Source organism: Octopus bimaculoides, chromosome 4 (genome assembly GCF_046866305.1).
Source record: "Octopus bimaculoides isolate indiv1 chromosome 4, ASM4686630v1, whole genome shotgun sequence".
Lineage (NCBI taxonomy): Eukaryota > Metazoa > Mollusca > Cephalopoda > Octopoda > Octopodidae > Octopus > Octopus bimaculoides.
The window spans coordinates 134,247,735-134,268,872 of record NC_142931.1 but is presented as its reverse complement, the minus strand read 5'-3'; the positions used below and the strand labels follow the sequence as shown (position 1 = coordinate 134,268,872).

The 21,138-nt window shown below is 37.5% G+C and overlaps 1 protein-coding gene across 1 annotated transcript in view; it reads left to right on the top strand.

Annotated features, from left to right (window-relative positions):
* LOC106878882 (sialin) overlaps positions 1 to 21,138 on the top strand; it is a 32,011-nt gene that overhangs the window by 7,316 nt on the left and 3,557 nt on the right. Inside the window, exons 2-9 of the mRNA XM_014928229.3 lie at positions 3,342 to 3,544; positions 4,780 to 5,016; positions 7,130 to 7,217; positions 13,078 to 13,173; positions 13,359 to 13,486; positions 15,892 to 16,041; positions 18,519 to 18,648; positions 20,315 to 20,470. Of these exons, the coding sequence (XP_014783715.1) occupies positions 3,342 to 3,544; positions 4,780 to 5,016; positions 7,130 to 7,217; positions 13,078 to 13,173; positions 13,359 to 13,486; positions 15,892 to 16,041; positions 18,519 to 18,648; positions 20,315 to 20,470 (1,188 nt within the window). The remainder of the gene's footprint in view (positions 1 to 3,341; positions 3,545 to 4,779; positions 5,017 to 7,129; positions 7,218 to 13,077; positions 13,174 to 13,358; positions 13,487 to 15,891; positions 16,042 to 18,518; positions 18,649 to 20,314; positions 20,471 to 21,138) is intronic.

The following is a 21,138-nucleotide window of genomic DNA, read 5'->3' as shown; positions in this document are numbered from 1 at the left end:
TCTTTATATATATATATATATATATATATATATATATATATATATATATATATGCATGTTTGCTTGTATGTATGCATGTATGCATTCATATATACATGTACGCATGTATATGTGTATCTTCTTGTCTGCTTTTGTATATTTGTATATGTTTGCGTTTTTTGTGTGTGTGTGTAAGTGCCTGTATGTAAATGTTACTGCACGTTAAATGTTCATCAGAAAGTTATTGTACTTCTGAAGCAGGAAACATTTTGAAGCTATTGATAAGCAAAGCACTTTTTAAGAAACTTGGAAAGAATTGTTTGGATTTGTTGGACCATTATATTATGTATTAGATTAATATAATTGTCTCAATTATTAAAGTGTGTGGCAAAACACTTGCATTATCAACTCTTATAAATTGAATTATACTCTTGTGAAATGAGGGTCAAAGACCTTACTAATGTCTTCAGATAAGTTCAGTATTGTTAATATTTATTTTAGGAGTGGAAAAGGTAGAGAGCTGGACTAAATGATCTAAGGGATGTAGTTTTGTCCCTCTGATTGAGTTCACATTTTACCAAGGTCAGCTTCACCTTTTCAATCCCTCTAACTGGATTCAATTCAATTAACTACACCTTTTCCCTATAAATTTAAGGCTTTGTTTCTGATTAACTCTTATACTATGAAATTAGTTACATGGTTATTCTAGTAATGACATTAAGTATCTACCAAAAAATATAATTAGTATTTTCCACAAGTCATATTGCCTCATTAAATTTGACATCTCTCAACAAAAAATAATTTCAAATGTTACATTCCTCAACAAAAGATAGATTGATATATAAAACTGCTTTCCACAGTTAAGGGCAATGAAATTTTGTGTGGATATATCTGATTTCTGTTGTGAAAGGATTAAACTAATATCAATTGGTAGATGGTGAGTGAAAAGCTCAAGTTAATTTTCAACAAGAACGCCTTTATAAGGTCACCCTACTTACTAGAAATAACAGCCAAATATCCTTCCCACAAGTCACATCTATCTAAAGACTAGAAAAACGTATTGAATAATATAATCCTAGATACAGAGTGCTTGTATAAAAAGACAGGATGGTCCCAAAAGTCGCCTAGGGGTTTAGAAATTATACTACTTTTAACTCCATAGGTGACTTTTGGGACACCCTGTAGAATGCATTTGGTTTTATGTTTGGTTGATCAGGGCCAAACTGGAGCTAAACAACAAGTTTTCATTCTTTCACCTCACACTGATAATGTTTTAAGAGGGGCACAAAAATTGTAACATAAATCCAAAGACTTGTGTCAGTATTTCAAACGAATTAAGTCCACAATCCATTTCTGTTTCACAGTTATAATTTTTTTGTCTTTTAGCATTGCAGTTCAATTTTACTGCACACCACAGTAACAAAGGTGGGAAATGGGGATGGCTTTTCCCTAACCTTTTTAGCAGGTAGAATGTTTTGGCTATATCTGGCCAAAACATTCTACCTGTTTTATGTTCAAACTGACCAGATCTTGCCTCTCACACTTACCCTAGAACATGATTCTGAAAATAAACAATCACATCACTGTAATCTCAAAGCTATGGAGATAATGCATGATTAATTCAAAACAATGTTAATGAATAGACTTTACATTTAATAAAGTAAGCTGAAAGGTTAAATAAGAAATTTAAATAATACTTCTAGCTCTTATTGTCCACTAATTATCTTGATGAATGTCAAGATAAAGGTATGTATGTGTACCCTTGTCAAGATAAAGGTATGTGTGTACCCTTGTACACACATACATACACATATAAACACATATAAAAATATGTGTGTGTGTATGTATGTGTGTGTGTGTGTATGTATATATATATATAAAAGCATGCATGAGTCGACAAACAAAAGGAAGAGGTACTCAACACATTTGATAGGAGCACATATATTAGTATTCAATAACAGTTTCATTCAGTTCTGTGCAACTTGAAGTTTTATAGGCTCATTACATGAATCTAGCTCCTTAGGCTTGTCTTGGATTTCTCTTGGATTGTCCTGAATGTAGAATTCAGAGTTTAAGTTCAAATTCAGTACGACCTTTAAACATTAGGCCTCACCGAGGCAATGACTTGTGACCGAGACCTTTGGAAATATGCTGTGCGTGAGAAGACCCGGCTAGCCAAGTGAGACCATAATCCGAAGCCTCTGCCAGGGGTGTAACCAGCCCACTTATGCGTACCTTTCCTTCATTGGACACTAAACTCTGCTTGCGAAGATCTGTTGACGCAAGTGAAATTGAAATCGAACCAGAATAAGGGAAGAAAAATAAGGGCGTCCAGCTGTAGAAACTCTGCCAGATCAGATTGGAGCCTGGTGCTGCCATTTGGCTCGCCAGTCCTCAGTCAAACTGTCCAACCCATGCTAGCATGAAAAGCAGACGTTAAACAATGATGATGATAAATGTATGTATGTATATATATATATATATAGTTTTAGGGAAAATCTCCACTTTCCATTTGGTTTTCAATTTTATATATATATACACAACAAGCTTTTGCACAGTTTCTGTCTGTCAGATTTACCCACAACACCAAACCATTGATTGACCTAAGGTGCCAATGCAGTGGGACTGAAATCAAAGCCACTTGGCTTCTTAAGCAAGTTTCTTAACCACACAACCATGTCTACACTTATGTTAATATTATTTTGCATACTCTATTTGAATAAAAGACCCAAAGGTCATGATTGGAACATCTTTGGTCACAGATCTACTAGAGCAGAGCTCACCTAAGCAAAACAACAACCTCAACAGCAACAACAACAATAACTCTTACTTCTTTGGGGTTTTTTTTTTATTATATATATATACAATTTTTTATAATTTATATATTTCCTTGTATCTTTTACTTGTTTCAGTCATTAGACTGTGGCCATGCTGGGGCCCCACCTTGAAAACATTTTAGTTGAATGAATTAACCCCAGTACTAATTTTTTTATCTTTTTAAACCTGGTACTTACTCTATCAGTCTCTTTCACCAAACCACTAAGTTACTGGGATGTAAACACACCAACACCAGTCGTTAAGTGGAGTCAGGAAATAAACACAGACACAAAGATACATACACATGGATATATATATCCTTTCAGTTTCTATCTGCCAAATCCATTCACAAGACTTTGGTCAGCCAAGGCTATAGACAAAAGACACTTGCCCAATATGCCACCCAGTGGGATTTAACCTGGAACCATGTGGCTGAGAAGTAAACTTCTTACCACACAACCACACCTCTGCCTATGTTGTTTTTTATGTTGTTTTTTTTTTTTTATATCATATATATAATTGACTCTACCTTTTGCTACTTGCAGGTTTCCCACCAGTGCGTTTCAATTTAATGATATTAGGCTGGCTGGCTAGTCTACTAGCTTATTGTCTGCGATTTGATCTTAGCATTGCCCTGGTGTTAATGGTAAACCAAACAAGTGCACATAATAGCCATGAATGGAATAAATCACACACCAGTTATTGTACTGGGCGTTTAAATGACACATTTACAAAAAATGCAACATTGGTAAGTTTGTTATGCATTCCTTTGGGTTTTTTTTCTCTCCCACTGTCTTCCTGGTTTTCATGCTTCAGCTTCGAGGGTAGCATGTGTTTTTCCCCCCTCTAAAACCTTCTTCTGTATCTCTTCATTTTCCAACCTCTTTCCTGCCACCTTCTCACCTTAATGATAATAACAATGGCGGTAACGGCAGCAGTTTTGGTGGTAATGTTAGTGGTGCAGGTAGCAATGATTGTGGTGGTGGTGGTGGTGGTGGTGGTGGTGGTGGTGGTGGCAGTGGCAGCGGTGATAGCTGTTGTTGTTAACCACCACTTGTCAAATTATAAAAACTAGCAGGACCCATGAATATTTCATGGAATTAATTGTAAACTTATTGGGTTATTTCTGAAAACCTTATCCAAAATACCTGAAAGTGTGTAGTCTGTGTCGTGTCTGTATCAAAAGATAGTCGCTTATCTGTTAATCATTGAAAAGTGAAGGAAATTGGAACACGATGATTACTTAATGCACTTCATATATACGCTTTATATATTTTATGCACAATTTTATAGACTTAATCATCATCATCATCATCATCATCATTTAACATCCGCTTTCCATGCTAGCATGGGTTGGACGATTTGACTGAGGACTGGTGAAACCGGATGGCAACACCAGGCTCCAATCTAATTTGGCAGAGTTTCTACAGCTGGATGCCCTTCCTAACGCCAACCACTCAGAGAGTGTAGTGGGTGCTTTTACGTGTCACCCGCACGAAGGCCAGTCAGGCGGTACTGGCAACGGCCACGCTCAAAATGGTGTCTTTTATGTGCCACCCGCACAAGAGCCAGTCCAGGGGCACTGGCAACGATCTCGCTCGAAAATCCTACGAAGGCCAGTCAGGCGGTACTGGCAACTTTATATACAGCACAATCCCTCTTTCTCTCTCACTCTTTGCCTTACCCTCTTTTTAGTCTGAAGTTTTTAGAATGAAGTTTTCCAGAAACTTGAAAATTGTTTCAGAACAGCTCTAGAAATATATTCTGATATAGAGTTCATCTCTATACATTCTGAGTTCAAATCCTCCTGATACTGACTTTGCTTTTAATCCTCCTGGAATCAATAAAATGACTATCAGTTATACACTAGATTAAATTCCAGTCTTACTCTTCTATAAATGTGAGGATGTGTTTACCAATGTAAGAAATCACTATTGTAATTGAGAATTTTATTATCCTTTATATTGTTATTGTTCTTTCCAGATGTCTGGCAATATTAACTGGACCCCTAACCAACAAGGAATTATAACATCAGCATTTTTTGTTGGGTATTTCCTCTCACAAGTTCCTTGGGGCATCATCTCACAAAGAATTGGAGGCAAATTAACGGTCGGTTGGGGTCTTCTGGCTTGTGCTATCCTGACGTTTACATTTCCATCAGCATCAAAATACAGCTTCCCGTTAGCTACTGTAATTCGGGGATTAATGGGTCTTGCGCAAGTAAGTACTTTCTTTTCTTTTTTTTTTCCTTTTTCTATTTTTTTTTTTTTGTCTCCTGTCTTTTTCAGAAGCTTGTAATGTAAATGTATCCTCCATAGCATTATGTTTTTAAAGGCTATTATGGTGGTTTGTTTCAGTTTCATGGTAATATATAGATATGAGTTAAATTTCCTCCTTGAATGAGATAGTGGTGAGTTCATCATCATCATCATCATCATCATCATCATCATCATCATCATCACCACCACCATCACCATCATCATCATCATCATCATTACCACCATCACCACCACCACCACCATCATCATCATCATCATCATCATCATCATTTAACGTCCGTTTTCCATGCTGGCATGGGTTGGACGGTTTGACTGAGATCTGGAGAGCCAGTGGCTGCCACCAGGCTCCAATCTGATCTGGCAATGTTTCTACAGCTGGATGTCCTTCCTAACACCAACCACTCCGAGAGTGTAGTGGGTGCTTTTTGGTTGCAGATTAATATTCCCAGATGATTTACCATATATTCCTGACAGGTAACATGAACTGATGTCATGTAGGATAAAGTTTTCTGTCCAAAAACAAAACAAAACAATTTGAGCTTTAAAATCAAACCCTAAAAGTAAGCAGTCCAAAGCTTTGTCCATTCGGTGATCCTGCTCGAGAGAAGTTTGATAAAAAAAATATATTTTGATCATAACGACAATAATGTTTTGCTTTTTTTCTATGTATTTGTTCCAGTTTCTTATAACCAGTTTTAAGATCTATTATCTCTATTTGTTTTTTATAGCCATCATAGCATGGTTGGCTTGGTCAATTCATCATCATCATCATCATCATTGTTTAACATCTGCTTTCCATGCTGGCATGAGTTGGATGGTTTGACATGGAACTGGTTAGCAGGGAGCTGTCCAGTCTCCAATTGTCTGTTTTGATACTATTTTCACGATAAATAGTATTGTCGTCTATTTTATGTTTATTATATCAACATTGGTGAAATAAAGAAAATTTTTTATTATTATCAATTCAGGGACATAGTTTTCTTACACAAATGTTATTTTCCTGGGTTAAAGTTTTGTTATATTGATGTTGAATCAAAAAACAACCATCATATTAGAATTTCTAATAGAGGTGCCATGGATTTCTGAAAGGCTTGGCTGGAGTGCCTCGAGGTAGAAAAAGTTGGGATACTGTGCCCTATAGTCTTCCTCAACATATGCTGCCCCCTTGCGAATTCAAAACACCCCCACTAGTAAGTGCTACCACCCATGTTATATAAATGTTAAGGTGCATAATACATTCTTGCATTATGCTTGTTATCAAGGTACATAACTCAATTTGACTCAGGTTTACTTAGTTGACATCAGATTCCATGCTAGCTAACAGCTGTTGAATCAGTGACAGGAAATATATCCTGCTACAACAGAACAAAACAAGAACCATTTAAACTAGTGGCTCCCAAACTTTTTCAGGTTGCTGCTCCCGTGGTTCTAAGGCCACATTCCTAGTGCCCCACCTCAACTCACTATTACAGACATAGACTGTTTTCTTCAGCAAATTCAAAATAACAGTATTTCACAAATAAAACTTAAACTTAATTAACCCTTTATTTTATTTATTCTTTTTTACATCCATTGCCCCATTTTTCTTCAACGCCCCCCCTTTGATCTTTCCACTGTCCCCACGGGGTAGTACTGCCCACTTTGGGAACCACTGATCTAAACTTTGGAAAATGGCTGTAAAATTGCTAAAAACAGAAATAAGAGAAACGGAAGTAAAACTCTTATTATATTTTAGGATAGTTATTTTCATTTTTTTTTTTTGCCAAATAAGCATACGTATTATATATTCATTCTTCACTTCAGATTTATTATTGTTCTTACTTTATGTCCTTTGTCTGGAAGTCTTTCATCACACATCCTGTGACCTCTTCAGCGACTCTCCATCCCATGTGTCTCCTCCTGTTTTGTCATCCCGAAATATAAACAATACCTGTTTCAACACACAATTTCACATCAGGAATCTTGCAAAATAAATACATTAACATAATAAGCAAAACTATTCTACTTTGTGTTTGATATTTCTATCTCAATTTCAATATTTCATCTCTTTCTAGGGAAGTGTATTTCCAGGGCTCATTTTATTACAAGGGAAATGGGTCCCTGTTAGTGAAAGATCCAAGTTCAACACTGTGATTGGTGCAGGTAATATGTTTTCTCTTTCATCCATCACTTTTGATCTTTATAACAGATGCCAATATTATTCACAGAGCATTATATAACAAGAGGTAAGCTCTCAGTAGGCCATTACCAGTTGAAGCCAGTTCACTTCACCTATATCACTTCAGCAATCATTTTGGAATAAAAACCTATATTAACATCATCACATCACCTCTATTCTATAAATATATGGTTATGTACCTTTGTAAGAAACCAATAATATTCACAAGTAGCTGCTATGTCCTTTCTGTCATTTATTTGGATCAATACTTTTAGAAATAATTATTTGTAGATGAGTTGATGTTGATGATGTTGATGACAATGGTGGTAGTGATGACAATGATGATGATGATGAGGATTATGACAACTATGATTTTAATGATCTCTATATAATTGTTATATGGACTGTTAGATATGTAATTCGTCTGACGTTCCGTGTGTCATGTGGTTCGTCTGAGTTCATTGTTTCATTGTTGTTGTCTTGTGGGACTGTCGTGGTAAAATGTCATTGATATATATATGGCGGACATGACTTTTGTTTATTCATAACGAACATTGGGTGAGTGCGTTCTTTGTATGTAATTGAACAATAAATGTAATAATTAAATTGTATAACTCGTTATGTTATCTCTACGAGTCACCCGAGGGAAACATAACAGAGTTTATTGGCGTCGCCGATGGGATCGATAGGATACATGCTTACTTTACCGTAAAATTATTCATCGTAATAACAATGGCTGAAAAACAGACAGTAGAACTTATTAAATTGTTTAGGGAACAAATGGACAAGCAAATGCAACAACATCAGAGAGATATGGACGCTCTGTTAAAACTGTTTGGTGCTCGACAAGTTGAAGGCGATTCTAGTGGCTATTTTTCAGCTGCTTCAACAACAGTGTCGATTCCACCATTTACTGCATTTGATTCAGCGACAGAACTATGGCCTGATTACTGGTCAAGATTCCGTACGTTTGTGGCTGCTAATGCTGTACCTGAAAAACGCATGGCACAAGTGTTCCTGACCAATCAGACTGCTACTGTTTACAAACAACTTGCTTATCTGGCTACCCAACAAAATCCGCCTAAAGATATCAACAACTTGATAATGGACGAAATCGTTGACTTCATGAAGGAACAGTTCGACCCTAAACTTTTCATTGTGAGAGAGCGTTTCAAGTTTTGGAGTGATATGCAGCGGAAGCCAGGCGAAACTCTCCAGGAGCTGGCAGCACGTATACGCCAGGATGCAGCTACCTGTGATTTTCCAGCGATCGCCAACCCACAGGATGAAGCTCTGAGACAGAGATTCATATGTTCGGTTAACAATGAAGCGGTTCTGAAGGCGCTTTTTAAGATAAAAGACTCAGAACTAGATTTTGCCCGTGCTGTCCAGGTTGCCATTGAGACTGAAGACGCAGCAAAGGTTGCAAAAGAAACTGTATACGGTTCCAAAACCAAGCAGGTGTACAAGGTCCAGCAGAACAGGAATAAGAGTCCTCAAAAGAAACATCAGCAGTCTTATTCCACAAACCAGGAGAAATGCTACCGATGTGGAAAGGCCCACAAAGCAACAGACTGTCCTTTCAGGGAAACCAAATGTCATTTTTGTGACAAAAAGGGTCATTTGCAAGCGGTGTGTAGGAAAAAACAACATCAGCAACGCAGTGGTCATTCACAAACTCCCGTGAAAAGAATCACAAAAGCTGAGCTAGTCAAGGCGATCCTAGGTGAAGTTTCCCGAGACACTCACAGTTTAATTGTGCCAGTAACAATCCAGAACAGACTGTTCACAATGGAATTGGACACTGCTACTACAGGCAATTTTGTTTCCTTGTCAGTCTGGAAACAACTTGGAAGACCAAAGCTGCAAGATGTCAAGCATCGCTATGAATCTGCCAGCAAGCACAACCTGCCTGTTCTAGGAGCTTTCATGGGCCAAACCAAGGATCCAACAACTGGTAAGCAGGATCTTATACCTTACATAGTCACCAAGATCTCTGATCTTAATTTGCTGGGTCGGAATGCTATCCAGACTCTGGGAATTTCCGTAGACACTGCTCTAGGTTTGAAAAGCATAGACAGCCAAGCTAAGAGGGAAGGTGCAGAAGGGATGTATCCAAAGACCTCAAGCGAGCCCTATGTTTCCCTGCAGCAAGATTGTCACAACATGTGTGATGAATTTCCAGATCTTTTCAAGCAAGAATTGGGATGTCTCAAGAACTTTGAACTGGAAGTGAAGTTCAAATCGGACGCAACACCAGTCTTTCACAAGGCACGTCCGGTCCCATTTGCTCTTCGTGATGACCTGGCCAAAGGTTACGAAGAAGGCATCGCCAAGGGAATCTGGAAGCCTGTTCAATTCAATGAATACGGAACGCCAGTGGTACCGATTCGTAAAGCACACGCTTCAAGCAACCTGAAGCCCAAACTACGGATTTGTGGTGACTACTCTGTGGGAATTAATGACCAACTTGCTGATCACCGTCATCCAATGCCACTCCCTGCTGAACTGATGCAGAAACTCGGAGGTGGATTCGGATATACAAAGATAGACCTTGCTGATGCCTATAATCAGATCAAGCTGGCTCCAGAAAGTCAACGCAGACTCGCACTCAGCACTCACCGTGGAGTACTCCTGCAACAACGACTCCCTTTCGGAATCAAGTCAGCACCTGGTTACTTTCAGGAGATCATGGAAAACCTGACCCATGATCTACCTGGAGTGGCCGTCTTCCAGGATGACATGCTCGTCAGTGGGAAAGATGCAAACAGTCACTTAAACAACCTAAAGTGTCTGCTCACACGTCTAAGCGACAATGGACTCAGATGTCGCCGTGAAAAGTGCCAGTTTGCACTACCCAGTGTAGAATACCTTGGACACATTTTGTCGACTGAGGGGATCACTAAGGGATCCAAAGTCGAAGCAGTCTTAAAGATGCCATCTCCAACGAACGAATCAAGCTTGAAATCTTTCCTAGGTTCAGTTCAGTTTTATGGAAAGTTTATCCCAAACTTAGCCAGTATAGCAGAGCCACTCTATTGCCTTACGAAAAAGTCAACTATTTGGAAGTGGGGAGATGAGGAACAGTCAGTTTTTGATCACTTGAAAAATGTACTTTCATCAAGTCAAGTTCTGATACACTCCGATCCAAACAAAACTTTGGGACTGGCTTGTGATGCATCAAACGTTGGTATTGGAGCAGTCCTGTTTCACCGCTATCCTGATGGAAGCGAGCGCCCAATATCCAATATGTCCAAGACTCTCACTTCTGCACAGCGTAACTACAGTCAAATTCAAAAGGAAGCCCTAGCTATCATATTTGGCTTGCAGAAGTTTTACCAATATTTGTACGGTCGTAAATTCGTACTCGTGACTGACCACAAGCCACTGACATCACTATTCAGTCCGAGGAAAGGGACGCCACTTCTCGCTGCTAACAGACTAGCACGATGGGCCCTGTGGCTGAACCAGTTTGACTACACCATTGAATATCGGAAATCAGCAGATCATGGCAATGCTGATGCCCTCAGTCGCTTGCCATTCGGTGATGACAACGACTTTGACAGAAAGAAAAATGGTGAAGACATAGACATGGTGTGTGCCATCAAAGCTCTTAGTATTCAAGTCCAACCTGTGGATGCTAACGTTCTCCGTCAAGAGTCAGGGAAAGATCCAGTGATATCTACAGTGATGCGCTACGTCCGTGAAGGCTGGCCACCAAAGAACATGGAGATCAATGACGAAGTCAACAAGTTCCGTAAGTTATCTAACTCACTTAGTATCTGTCATGGATGCCTTATACATGGATCTAGAGTTGTGATTCCACATAGCTTGCAGCCAAAGATCCTCAATCTTCTGCATCTCGGACACTTTGGCATGGAACGCATGAAACAGCTAGCAAGAACTGCTGTATATTGGCCTGGTATCGATGCTGCTATAGAGATAGCCAGTCGACGATGTGATTCATGTAACGAACATCAAAGGCAGCCATCTAAGCCTCCAGTTCACCCATGGATGTTACCAGAAAAGCCGTGGAGCCGCTTACATCTGGACCATGCAATAAATTTTATGGGTAGAGATTGGCTGGTGATCACAGATGCTTATTCCAAGTACCCATGCATTCATCCTACTTCCTCCACGTCCTCCAAAGCCACTTTAAATCTGCTTGAGGAAGACTTTGCGCACTTCGGATTTCCTCACACACTGGTCACCGATAATGCACCAACTTTTATGTCTGAGGAGTTCCAGACCTGGTGCAAAGAACGCGGGATCACACACCTGACAGGGGCACCTTACCACCCAGCTACCAACGGAGCAGCGGAACGTTTGGTGCAGACCTTCAAACAAGCTCTGAGGAAGTCTTCTCTTCCGCCAACACGAGCACTTCAAGAATTCTTGATGCAGTACCGGAGAACACCGACATCCTGTGGATTCTCTCCAAGTGAACTTTTGAATCACCGGCAGATACGAACAAGGATTGATTCTCTGCTGCCATCGCCAGTACACATTGCTCAAGGCAAACAGTCTAAGGAAGCACATAAGTCTCAGGTGACTCCAAGCTCGGCTGATGTCGCTAAAGTTACCAGGCAGTACAAGGCCGGAGATCCTGTGTATGCACTATACTATGGACCTCGCCGAGACAAAGATCCCCGATGGGTACCAGCAATCATTAAGAAGTCATTGGGTACTCGCTGCTTTAATGTGAAGGTCATACCTCATGGCCCAATGTGGAGACGACACTGGGAACAGCTGCGACCGCGGTACACAACTGAGGAAGACAATGAACCTGGTGATGCAGAAAACACTGTATTTGAATTTGCAACAGATCACCCGATGGAGATCTCGGAAACTGTGCCACTAACACAAAGACAAACCAGACCCAAGACCATGTTACCCGTTCCAGAGTATGGACCAGACAACCCAAGACGGTCCAAGAGAACCCGTAAAACCCAAGAGAGACTTTGCTGTTGATACTTCTTGTGTAGCATCAATTTCAGTGGGGAGGTGTTATATGGACTGTTAGATATGTAATTCGTCTGACGTTCCGTGTGTCATGTGGTTCGTCTGAGTTCATTGTTTCATTGTTGTTGTCTTGTGGGACTGTCGTGGTAAAATGTCATTGATATATATATGGCGGACATGACTTTTGTTTATTCATAACGAACATTGGGTGAGTGCGTTCTTTGTATGTAATTGAACAATAAATGTAATAATTAAATTGTATAACTCGTTATGTTATCTCTACGAGTCACCCGAGGGAAACATAACAATAATCGTAGCAATATGAATGTTGTTTGTTTGTTTGGTTGGTTAGTTGGTTTAGTGGTTGTTGGGGCGGTAGTTTCTCCAGTCTTGCCTTACATTTATATACAATATATATATATATATATATATATATATATATAGGTAAATGATAGGCTTGCCTCAATCCTTCAGGGGTAGTTGGGCTAACTAGCCCAACAGAATTGCTTCTTCTTGTATTTGTTGCTCCATTCTCCACATATATATATATATATATATATATATTGTATATATATATATATATATATATATATATATATATATATATATATATATATATATATATATATATATATATATATATATATATATATATATATATATATATATATATCGGTACCTTGTTGTACCACTCTTATGAATTTATATATATATATATATATATGTATGTATGTATATTCATCTGTGTGTGCATGTGTATAAGTATGATTTGATCAGAAGTATTATATGTAACTAATAATAACATTAGTATATACGATATGATTATATTAAATATTGTTTTGATTTCATTTACTATTGACAATGTACTTCTGTGTGTTGCAGGAGGGTTAGTGGGTCTCATCGTGTCTACATATATCACGTCATTACTTAACAGTAACACTTGGTACGGTGGATGGGAAACACCATTCTATGTTTTTGGTAAGTACGTCATTTTGAACTTTTGTTTGTTTTGTTTTTTGTTTTTTTAAATCTTATTTTGAAAGCATGAGGTCTAGAAACAAAGCTTTAAATATCCCTCTCTCCTAACAGAGCTGCCAGCAGTTGTGTACTGATATAATTCGATGATATTCATCAGTCTTTCATTGTTTTTTTCCTTTTAATAGGAGGTGTTACTTTTTTATGGTTTATATTTTGGCATTTTTTTATGTTCAATGATCCAAGTGAACATCCACGAATCTCAGCTGAAGAAGTAGACTACATCCAACGTTCTTTGAGGAATACTAAGTTACATGTAAGTTGATATATTTTAACATTAGTTACTTCTTTGTAAATACTGACTGGTTACTATAAAATAATTGCTACAAATTTTGGTGCAAATCCAACAATTTTGAGGGAAGGGGTTTGTTAATTACATGAACCTCAATACTTGACTGATATCTTTATTTTATCAACCCTAAAAGGATGAAAGACAAAGTTGACCTCAATGGCATTTGAATTCAGAACATAAAAAGGCGGAAGAAACCACTAAGCATCTTGTCTGTCATGCCAATGATTTTGCCAGCTTACTAACTTAGTATGAAATAATTGTGACTACTTAGTATTTGGAGTTTGAATGAAATTTTTTTTTAAATGAATCAAGCAATAAAAGAAATTGATCAAATGGTTTTATATATATATATATATATATATATATATATATATATATATATATATATATATATATATATATATATCAAAATAAGCAACAAGGATATCCAAAGTTAATGCAGTACGATCGTTTCATGCGACTCCATTTATTTAAGCAATGTGAACATTACATCAAATGTAAAATGCAGAGCAATCCTCAGCTGCACAAAGATATAGAAATTTACTGAAATTACATTTCAACAGAAATGTAATTTCAGTAAATTTCTATATCTTTGTGTGTTCAGTACATGTTAGCTAAAGAAAATTTCAGTTTATTTGAAATGTGTAACATTATGATACAAAACTATGGGTGGTAAGTTGACAAAATCATCAGCATACTGGGCAAATTGCTTAGCAATATTTCATCCACCTTTACATTCCAAGTTCAAATTCTGCCAAGGTTGATTTTACCTTTCATCCTTTCAGGGTCAATAAAATAGGTTCCAGTTGAGCACTGGTACTTGATTGGAGCATTAATCATTTAATTTCTGTCTCTAAAAATCAATATCATTATTGTTTATGTAATTAATAGTATCCTTAAACTCACTGCATTTCAATACTTCATTATATCAAGGTGCTGCTTTGTTGAAGGAAGCTCTATCAGATAAAATGCTAGACAACCATATATTAATATTTTTCTCTATATTATTAACAACGACAGGCTGGTGGTTTGAAGTGATATTTATTTACTGCAACAACACAACAGATTTATTAGACTGTCACCCAAGTAGAATGCTCAATGAACCAATGAGGGAAGACCTATTGGGATGCTAGATGCAGCAACCAATTCTCCCTCATTTCATACTATATCACCTTAAAAAAGGAAATACAGGTTGGGTAATGCAGTCCTATACACACTATGTCTGAATAAAAGACGGGATGGTCATGACTGAAATGTCTTTGGTCAAAAGAAAAATTTATAGATGTATAACCAATACAGTGTATAAATTTACATACCATATATCAATCTCCAATATCATAATATAAAAGTTATAAAGTTTTTTTGGCCAGAATCATCATCATCATAATTTAATGTCTGTTGTCCATGCTGGCATGGGTTGGATGGTTTGACCACAGCTGACAAGCTAGGGAGCTGTACCAGATACCAGTCTGATATGGCATAGTTTCTACAGCTGGATGCCCTTCCCAATACCAACCACTTTATGGAGTGTGTTGGGTGCTTTTACATGGCACTGCACAGGCACTTGGCCAAAATAAGTTACAAAATTACAAAAATATGTAAGTGGGCCAACACTGTAAATTTAAATATTTCTGATAGGTGGTAATGTACTAAATAACGCATGTAAAAAAGTTTTAATAAAACCTAGGGGTCTTTTTCTCTCTGCTTTAGTCTACTCCACATCACTCGTGTATGTCGACTCAAACTCAAGAGTGAATTTCTTTCCGGGCTGTATGAAATAACATTGCACATATCAATTCTGAGATCGTGTTCAGTCCTGTTTCCTGGATAAGTCCATGGACATATCTCTGGCAAACACCAGGTTTGAATGCCCCCACAAGGTTATAGAAAAGAATTGCAGTGATAGATTGATCTGCTCAACATAAACGGTAGCCTGTGAATTTTAACAGTCTTTGTTTGATTGTATAGCTGATGAGTGGTAAAGATCTATACAGTACCTTGTTTGATATATGATTGGCATAAGAGATGTTAAAAGCCTTGTGCAGAAATCAGGTGTATGTGCTGTGTAGTGATTGCTGTTGGGCTACCGTAAGAGACCAGCATTCAGAACTGAAGAGCAGAAGAGATTCTGCTGTAACACAGAACAGGTATAGTTTTATGTCATGTGACAGTTGTGGTGCTCTCCAAATTTTCTTTAGCTTGTTAGATGCTGACCATGTTATTTCTGTACAAATGTTAATATCTGTGCTGGTAGTTTTTAGCAATTCTCAAAGTTAACCCTTACTAATATTTTCAGATATTGTTTATAAAAAGAAGTGTGCTGTGTAAATACACTAATATGTTTAAATTGTATTTGTATTTCATTTCAGGAGAATGATATTCCATGGAAAAAAGTCCTAACTTACATACCACTTTGGTCAGTAAACATTATGCTATTTTGTAGCAGCTGGCTGTTCTATTCTATAGCCTCATTCTTACCAACATATATGAAAAATATCCTTGGTTTGGATATCCATCAGGTAAGATATGTTGCAGGGGAAATTCTATACAGAATATACATTATTCATAAAATTACAGAAGAGAAATGGTTGTGTAGATATGTCATTGCACTATCAGCTTATGGGTTCTAAATTCAAATCTAGTGCAGATATTTGATTTAATTTCATGTGCTTAAGTTTACCCAACTATTGTAAATAACCACCAAATCTTCTGCGAATGTTACCTATGAATGTTGCCTGTCTTTCTAAGACATCTAAGGAAAGATTTATATCTCATCTAATTACCACTTTGAAGCTCTTATGAGCTTGTTTAATACTCTTAGAGAGTTTTACATCACAAATATTACATTAACAAAGCTGAATTGAGGTTTAATAAATGCTTTAGCGAAATAATTTTATTAGGTTTTTTTGATTAAAACCCCCAAAAATACTTGATTTGCACAACATTTAGAGGACTCTATGAACCGTGCCTTACTCTTCCCTCAAACTTCTGCATATGTTGCCTGCAAGACACTGAAAAATATATCCCAGTAAAACTACTCTAAAGATACTAGCTTGCAAGGAAACAGAGAATTAAAACTGTTAACGCATATTTTTAAATTTAAATATTTTCAAATAAAGCTTGTTACAATACATTAATAGGAAATAAAGTTGGATAGAGAAATATTTTTCACGAGAGCTATGATACGTTTTGTTTTAGCAATTCCTAAAAGGTAATAAGTTTTGTTGAACAGAAAAAGCAGAGATTTGTGTTTTAACCCTTTTGTTACCATCTGGCTCCTGTAGGATTTTCGAGCGAGATCGTTGCCAGTGCCCCTGGACTGGCTTGTGCGGGTGGCACATAAAAGACACCATTTCGAGCGTGGCCGTTTTCGTGCGGGTGACACGTAAAAGCACCCACTACACTCTCTGAGTGGTTGGCGTTAGGAAGGGCATCCAGCTGTAGAAACTCTGCCAAATCAGACTGGAGCCTGGTGTTGCCATCCGGTTTCACCAGTCCTCAGTCAAATCGTCCAACCCATGCTAGCATGGAAAGCGGACGTTAAACGATGATGATGATGATGATGATGATGATGATTTCTGTTGAGATACTCTGTGTTTCTTAATTTTCAATATAACAAATAATTTAGTAAAATAACTTAGTTATCATTAAGCTAGTGTTAGGAACATAAATTGTGACTAAGGTTTGGTGGAAGATTCTAATTCAGAACTTTTGAAAACAAGACATTTGTACTACAGAGCCAGAAGCAGTTTCAGACAGGTTAGTATCAAAAGGGTTAAACAGCATTTTTTGATGGCTCCTTCCTTCACTTTCTTCTCACTAGCAGAATAGGGAAACTAATGTGAATTTCCAATGTTATCGCTGTGTGTGTGTGTGCATTTTTTAATCTTTTTCATTTTATTTCAAATAATGTTTTCTTTGAAACTCATTTTCCCATGAGTTCAATGATTTTTAAATAATAATAATAATAATAATAATAATAATAATAATGAAATTATTGTATATAATGCTCAGGTGCACTACATAGGTGTAGCTATGGATATTTGCATCTGGTTACAAGTGGTTTTACTGCTGTATCTCTGCCTAACCAGTTGACTATAGGTTGTAACACTTACTGTTAGCGAAGTTGCCTGAAACGATTTATAAAATTTCGATGAAGCAACAAACTAGTAATACCAATATAGTTCATGTTTATCTTCTATAACTTTGGTCATCCTTTTAAGCTTAGCTGTTAATGCTCATAGCTGCACTCATACATTTGTTATACATTGTTGTTTATTTACTATCACTGTGTGTTAAATTTCCCAAAAATTCTTACATACCTTAACATCAGTGGTTCCCAAAGTGGGCAATATTGCCTCCCTGGGAGCAGTGGAAAGTTCTTATTTCTTTATTGCCCACAAGGGGCTAAACATAGAGAGAACAAACAAGGACAGACGAACGGATTAAGTCGATTAGATCGACCCCAGTGCGTAACTGGTACTTAATTTATCGACCCTGAAAGGATGAAAGGCAAAGTCGACCTCGGCGGAATTTGAACTCAGAACGTAACGGCAGACGAAATACCGCTAAGCATTTCACCTGGCGTGCTAACGTTTGTGCCAGCTCGCTGCAGTGGAAAGTTCTAAGAGGACATTTAAGGAAAGTGGGACGATAATGATGGAGTAGTTCATGTAAAAAGAGGGGCAATAACGGGGTAATGATTCATGTAAAAACAACAAAATAATGGGTTCATTGGGTTAAGTTTTATTTGTGAAATACTATTGCGTTGAATTTGCTTCAGAAAGAAGTCTATGTTTGTGATGGTTAGTTGAGGTGAGGGCACTGGGTGTCAAGGGAGCATCAGCCTGAAAAGTTTTGAAAACCACTGCTCAACATGAATAATACTGAATGCATATTTGATCCCATAACATCAGGGATCAGCCCTCAAGTACATTGAGGTTTTGAAATTTCAGTGAGTTTCATCTTATATTGTGTATAATCTTTTCTTCAACAGAATGGTATATTCTCCTCCTTACCATATGTAGCAGCATTATTCATGTCCATCGTCAGTGGCATTCTAGCAGACGTGTTACTCAACAAGGGAGTGAATATCACAGTTGTACGCAAGATTTTTGCTGCTTGTGGTAAGTTTCGTATTCATTTACTGAATTCAATTCAAATCAGATATCTATTGTACTCAATGCCAAATGTACCATTCTTCTTTACCAGCTGTTTAGGCATATTATCTGTCCAAACAAAGAGTTAATAGATTCATTTGCTGTGCAACTCATGTCACATGGTTCCCTTGTCACTTATTCACAGCCAAACCAAAACCAAAACTTAATGAAACATATTTTCAAACTTTTCATTGCATTTTTACATCTGTTTTTTCCTGTGCATCTGTACATTGGACAACAACAACAACATCACCATAACCACCACCACCACCACCATCATCATCATCATCATCATCATTTAACAACCGTTTTCCCTGCTGGCAAGGGTTTGTGGAATAAAACTGAAAATTACATACTTGCAAAGCAAACTTCTTAACCAAACAGTCATATTTACACTTGCATAGGAATGCTGGACAATTTTTTCTTCTCTTTACAAACATTTGTGACTCTGGTCCAACCTGGACTACCCTGACTGCTCTCCCCCACCCCAATTATCTCATTCTTATACACATCCTGTTATTCTCCTCTAAAACAAATTCCCGCAGTCCTTATCTCCAACCCATCAAGACTATATTCTACAATCCCACTTTGTTTGAAAGACGATGCCTAGATATACGTGGACTCTGCTCTCTCTACTACTTATGTCTTTCACTTGGTTTGGTTATCAGCAACAATAACTTCCTCTCACTCTATCTCAGAGTCGATCTTCCTCACTTTTCTAAATCTGCTCCCTACTTCACCCAGAGCTATTCATGTATATAAGATTGTATGTAGGTTGGCCAGTTGGTCTAAGGTCTCACAATATGGAAACATTCCTCATGGCACCAGACGACAAAATGAAAAAGGCATTGCTCCACAGGATAACGAGGGGAGATGCACTGGAACAGCCAATCTGACTCACAGGACCTGCACTTGCAGACAACAATCTTTGCCCTGGTAGCAGTGAGCAGGGATATGGCCCAGGGGCCAAGAATGACAGAGGTCTCATCTGCCTTCCACTTTCTGAACACCAGCAACATCTGTTCTGCCATCTCACATCCTTTATCAAGGACATCTGCCTCACCCTGCACCACCACCTCTCTCTTATGCTTACAACTCATTTTAGTTCTTGTACTCCTCTCATGCATGCAACCAAAACAGAAGTTGAATGTTTTTGCATTTCTGTACTTTCTACAACAATTAATCTCATTACCTACACATATCTCTAATCAAATGCAGATATCCCAAACATCGTGATCCTTCCCACATCTAAATTCAGCCTTCTACATTTTTATGCTATTAGCTCTTCTATCAGTACTGCTATCTATAGTATAGTTCTCTTAATAGTACTATCAGCAATACTGTAAGTAGTTCTATTAGTAAAACTATAATTCTATCAATAATACTGTCTATAGTATATATAGTTCTATTGATATTACTATCAGTAAAACTATAAGTAGTTTTGTTAATAATACTATCTATAGTATATTTCTATTAATATTTTTATCATTAATTCTTTCAGTAATACAAAAGTAGTTCTATCTATAATACTATCAATAATTCTACCAGTAATACCAATAGTTGTTCAATCCCCTGATTGCTTTAGCCTTAGAAATTAACTGAAACCAATAATATTTATTTTGTCTTCTGGCAGGTCTTCTTCTTGAGACTTTGGGTATGCTGGCAGTTGTATATTTGGGTTGCAGGAGAAGTTATGTTGAAATTATGTTAATTGTTGCCTATGGATTTGGTTCATTCTCCGATGGTGGAACATCTGTAACAATTATTGACATTGCACCAAAATATGCTGGTAAGAATGTTCAAAATGCTTATTTATCATCAGTTGTTTTTTGTTGCTGTTTAACTCTTTTCATTTTTTCAAGGCTGATAAAATAAGTACTAGATGAATACTGTGGTCAATATAATCAACTTACCCCATTCCCTGAAATTTCTGGCCTTGTGCTAATTTGAAACCATTATTATTATTATTATTATCGAGTGAGAGAGCGGTGCATGCCATCAAAGTAACACTGGGGTACAAATATACAAAGCCCAGTATACCTGTCATAACTACTCATCTGATAAGGGTATACCAGGCACATGCATCACAACCATACGTGCGTGACATGGTGATATCATATTAATATAAACAGTGCATGATCTTGCAGGTAGCACCCAGTTAGAATTTTCTTCAGGTCAAGTAGCCCATCCTGCTCGAAAGGTTCCTGAATAAGGATTGTTTAAGGATGTTGAATGAAACACCCATGTTTCCAGAGGTGAATTATTCAAACCTCAAAGAATTCCTCTCAATACATGACTATGATGCTCCCCAACTACTTCTGCTCGTGATCAGAGATGCACATATCATCAGCCACCAAGGGACATGCTCAATTGGCTAAGGTCAAACAACTGACAAACAAATCTGTGGCATTGAGCATAATATTTTCTGTAGCCCATGTTTTATACCAAGACAAAACA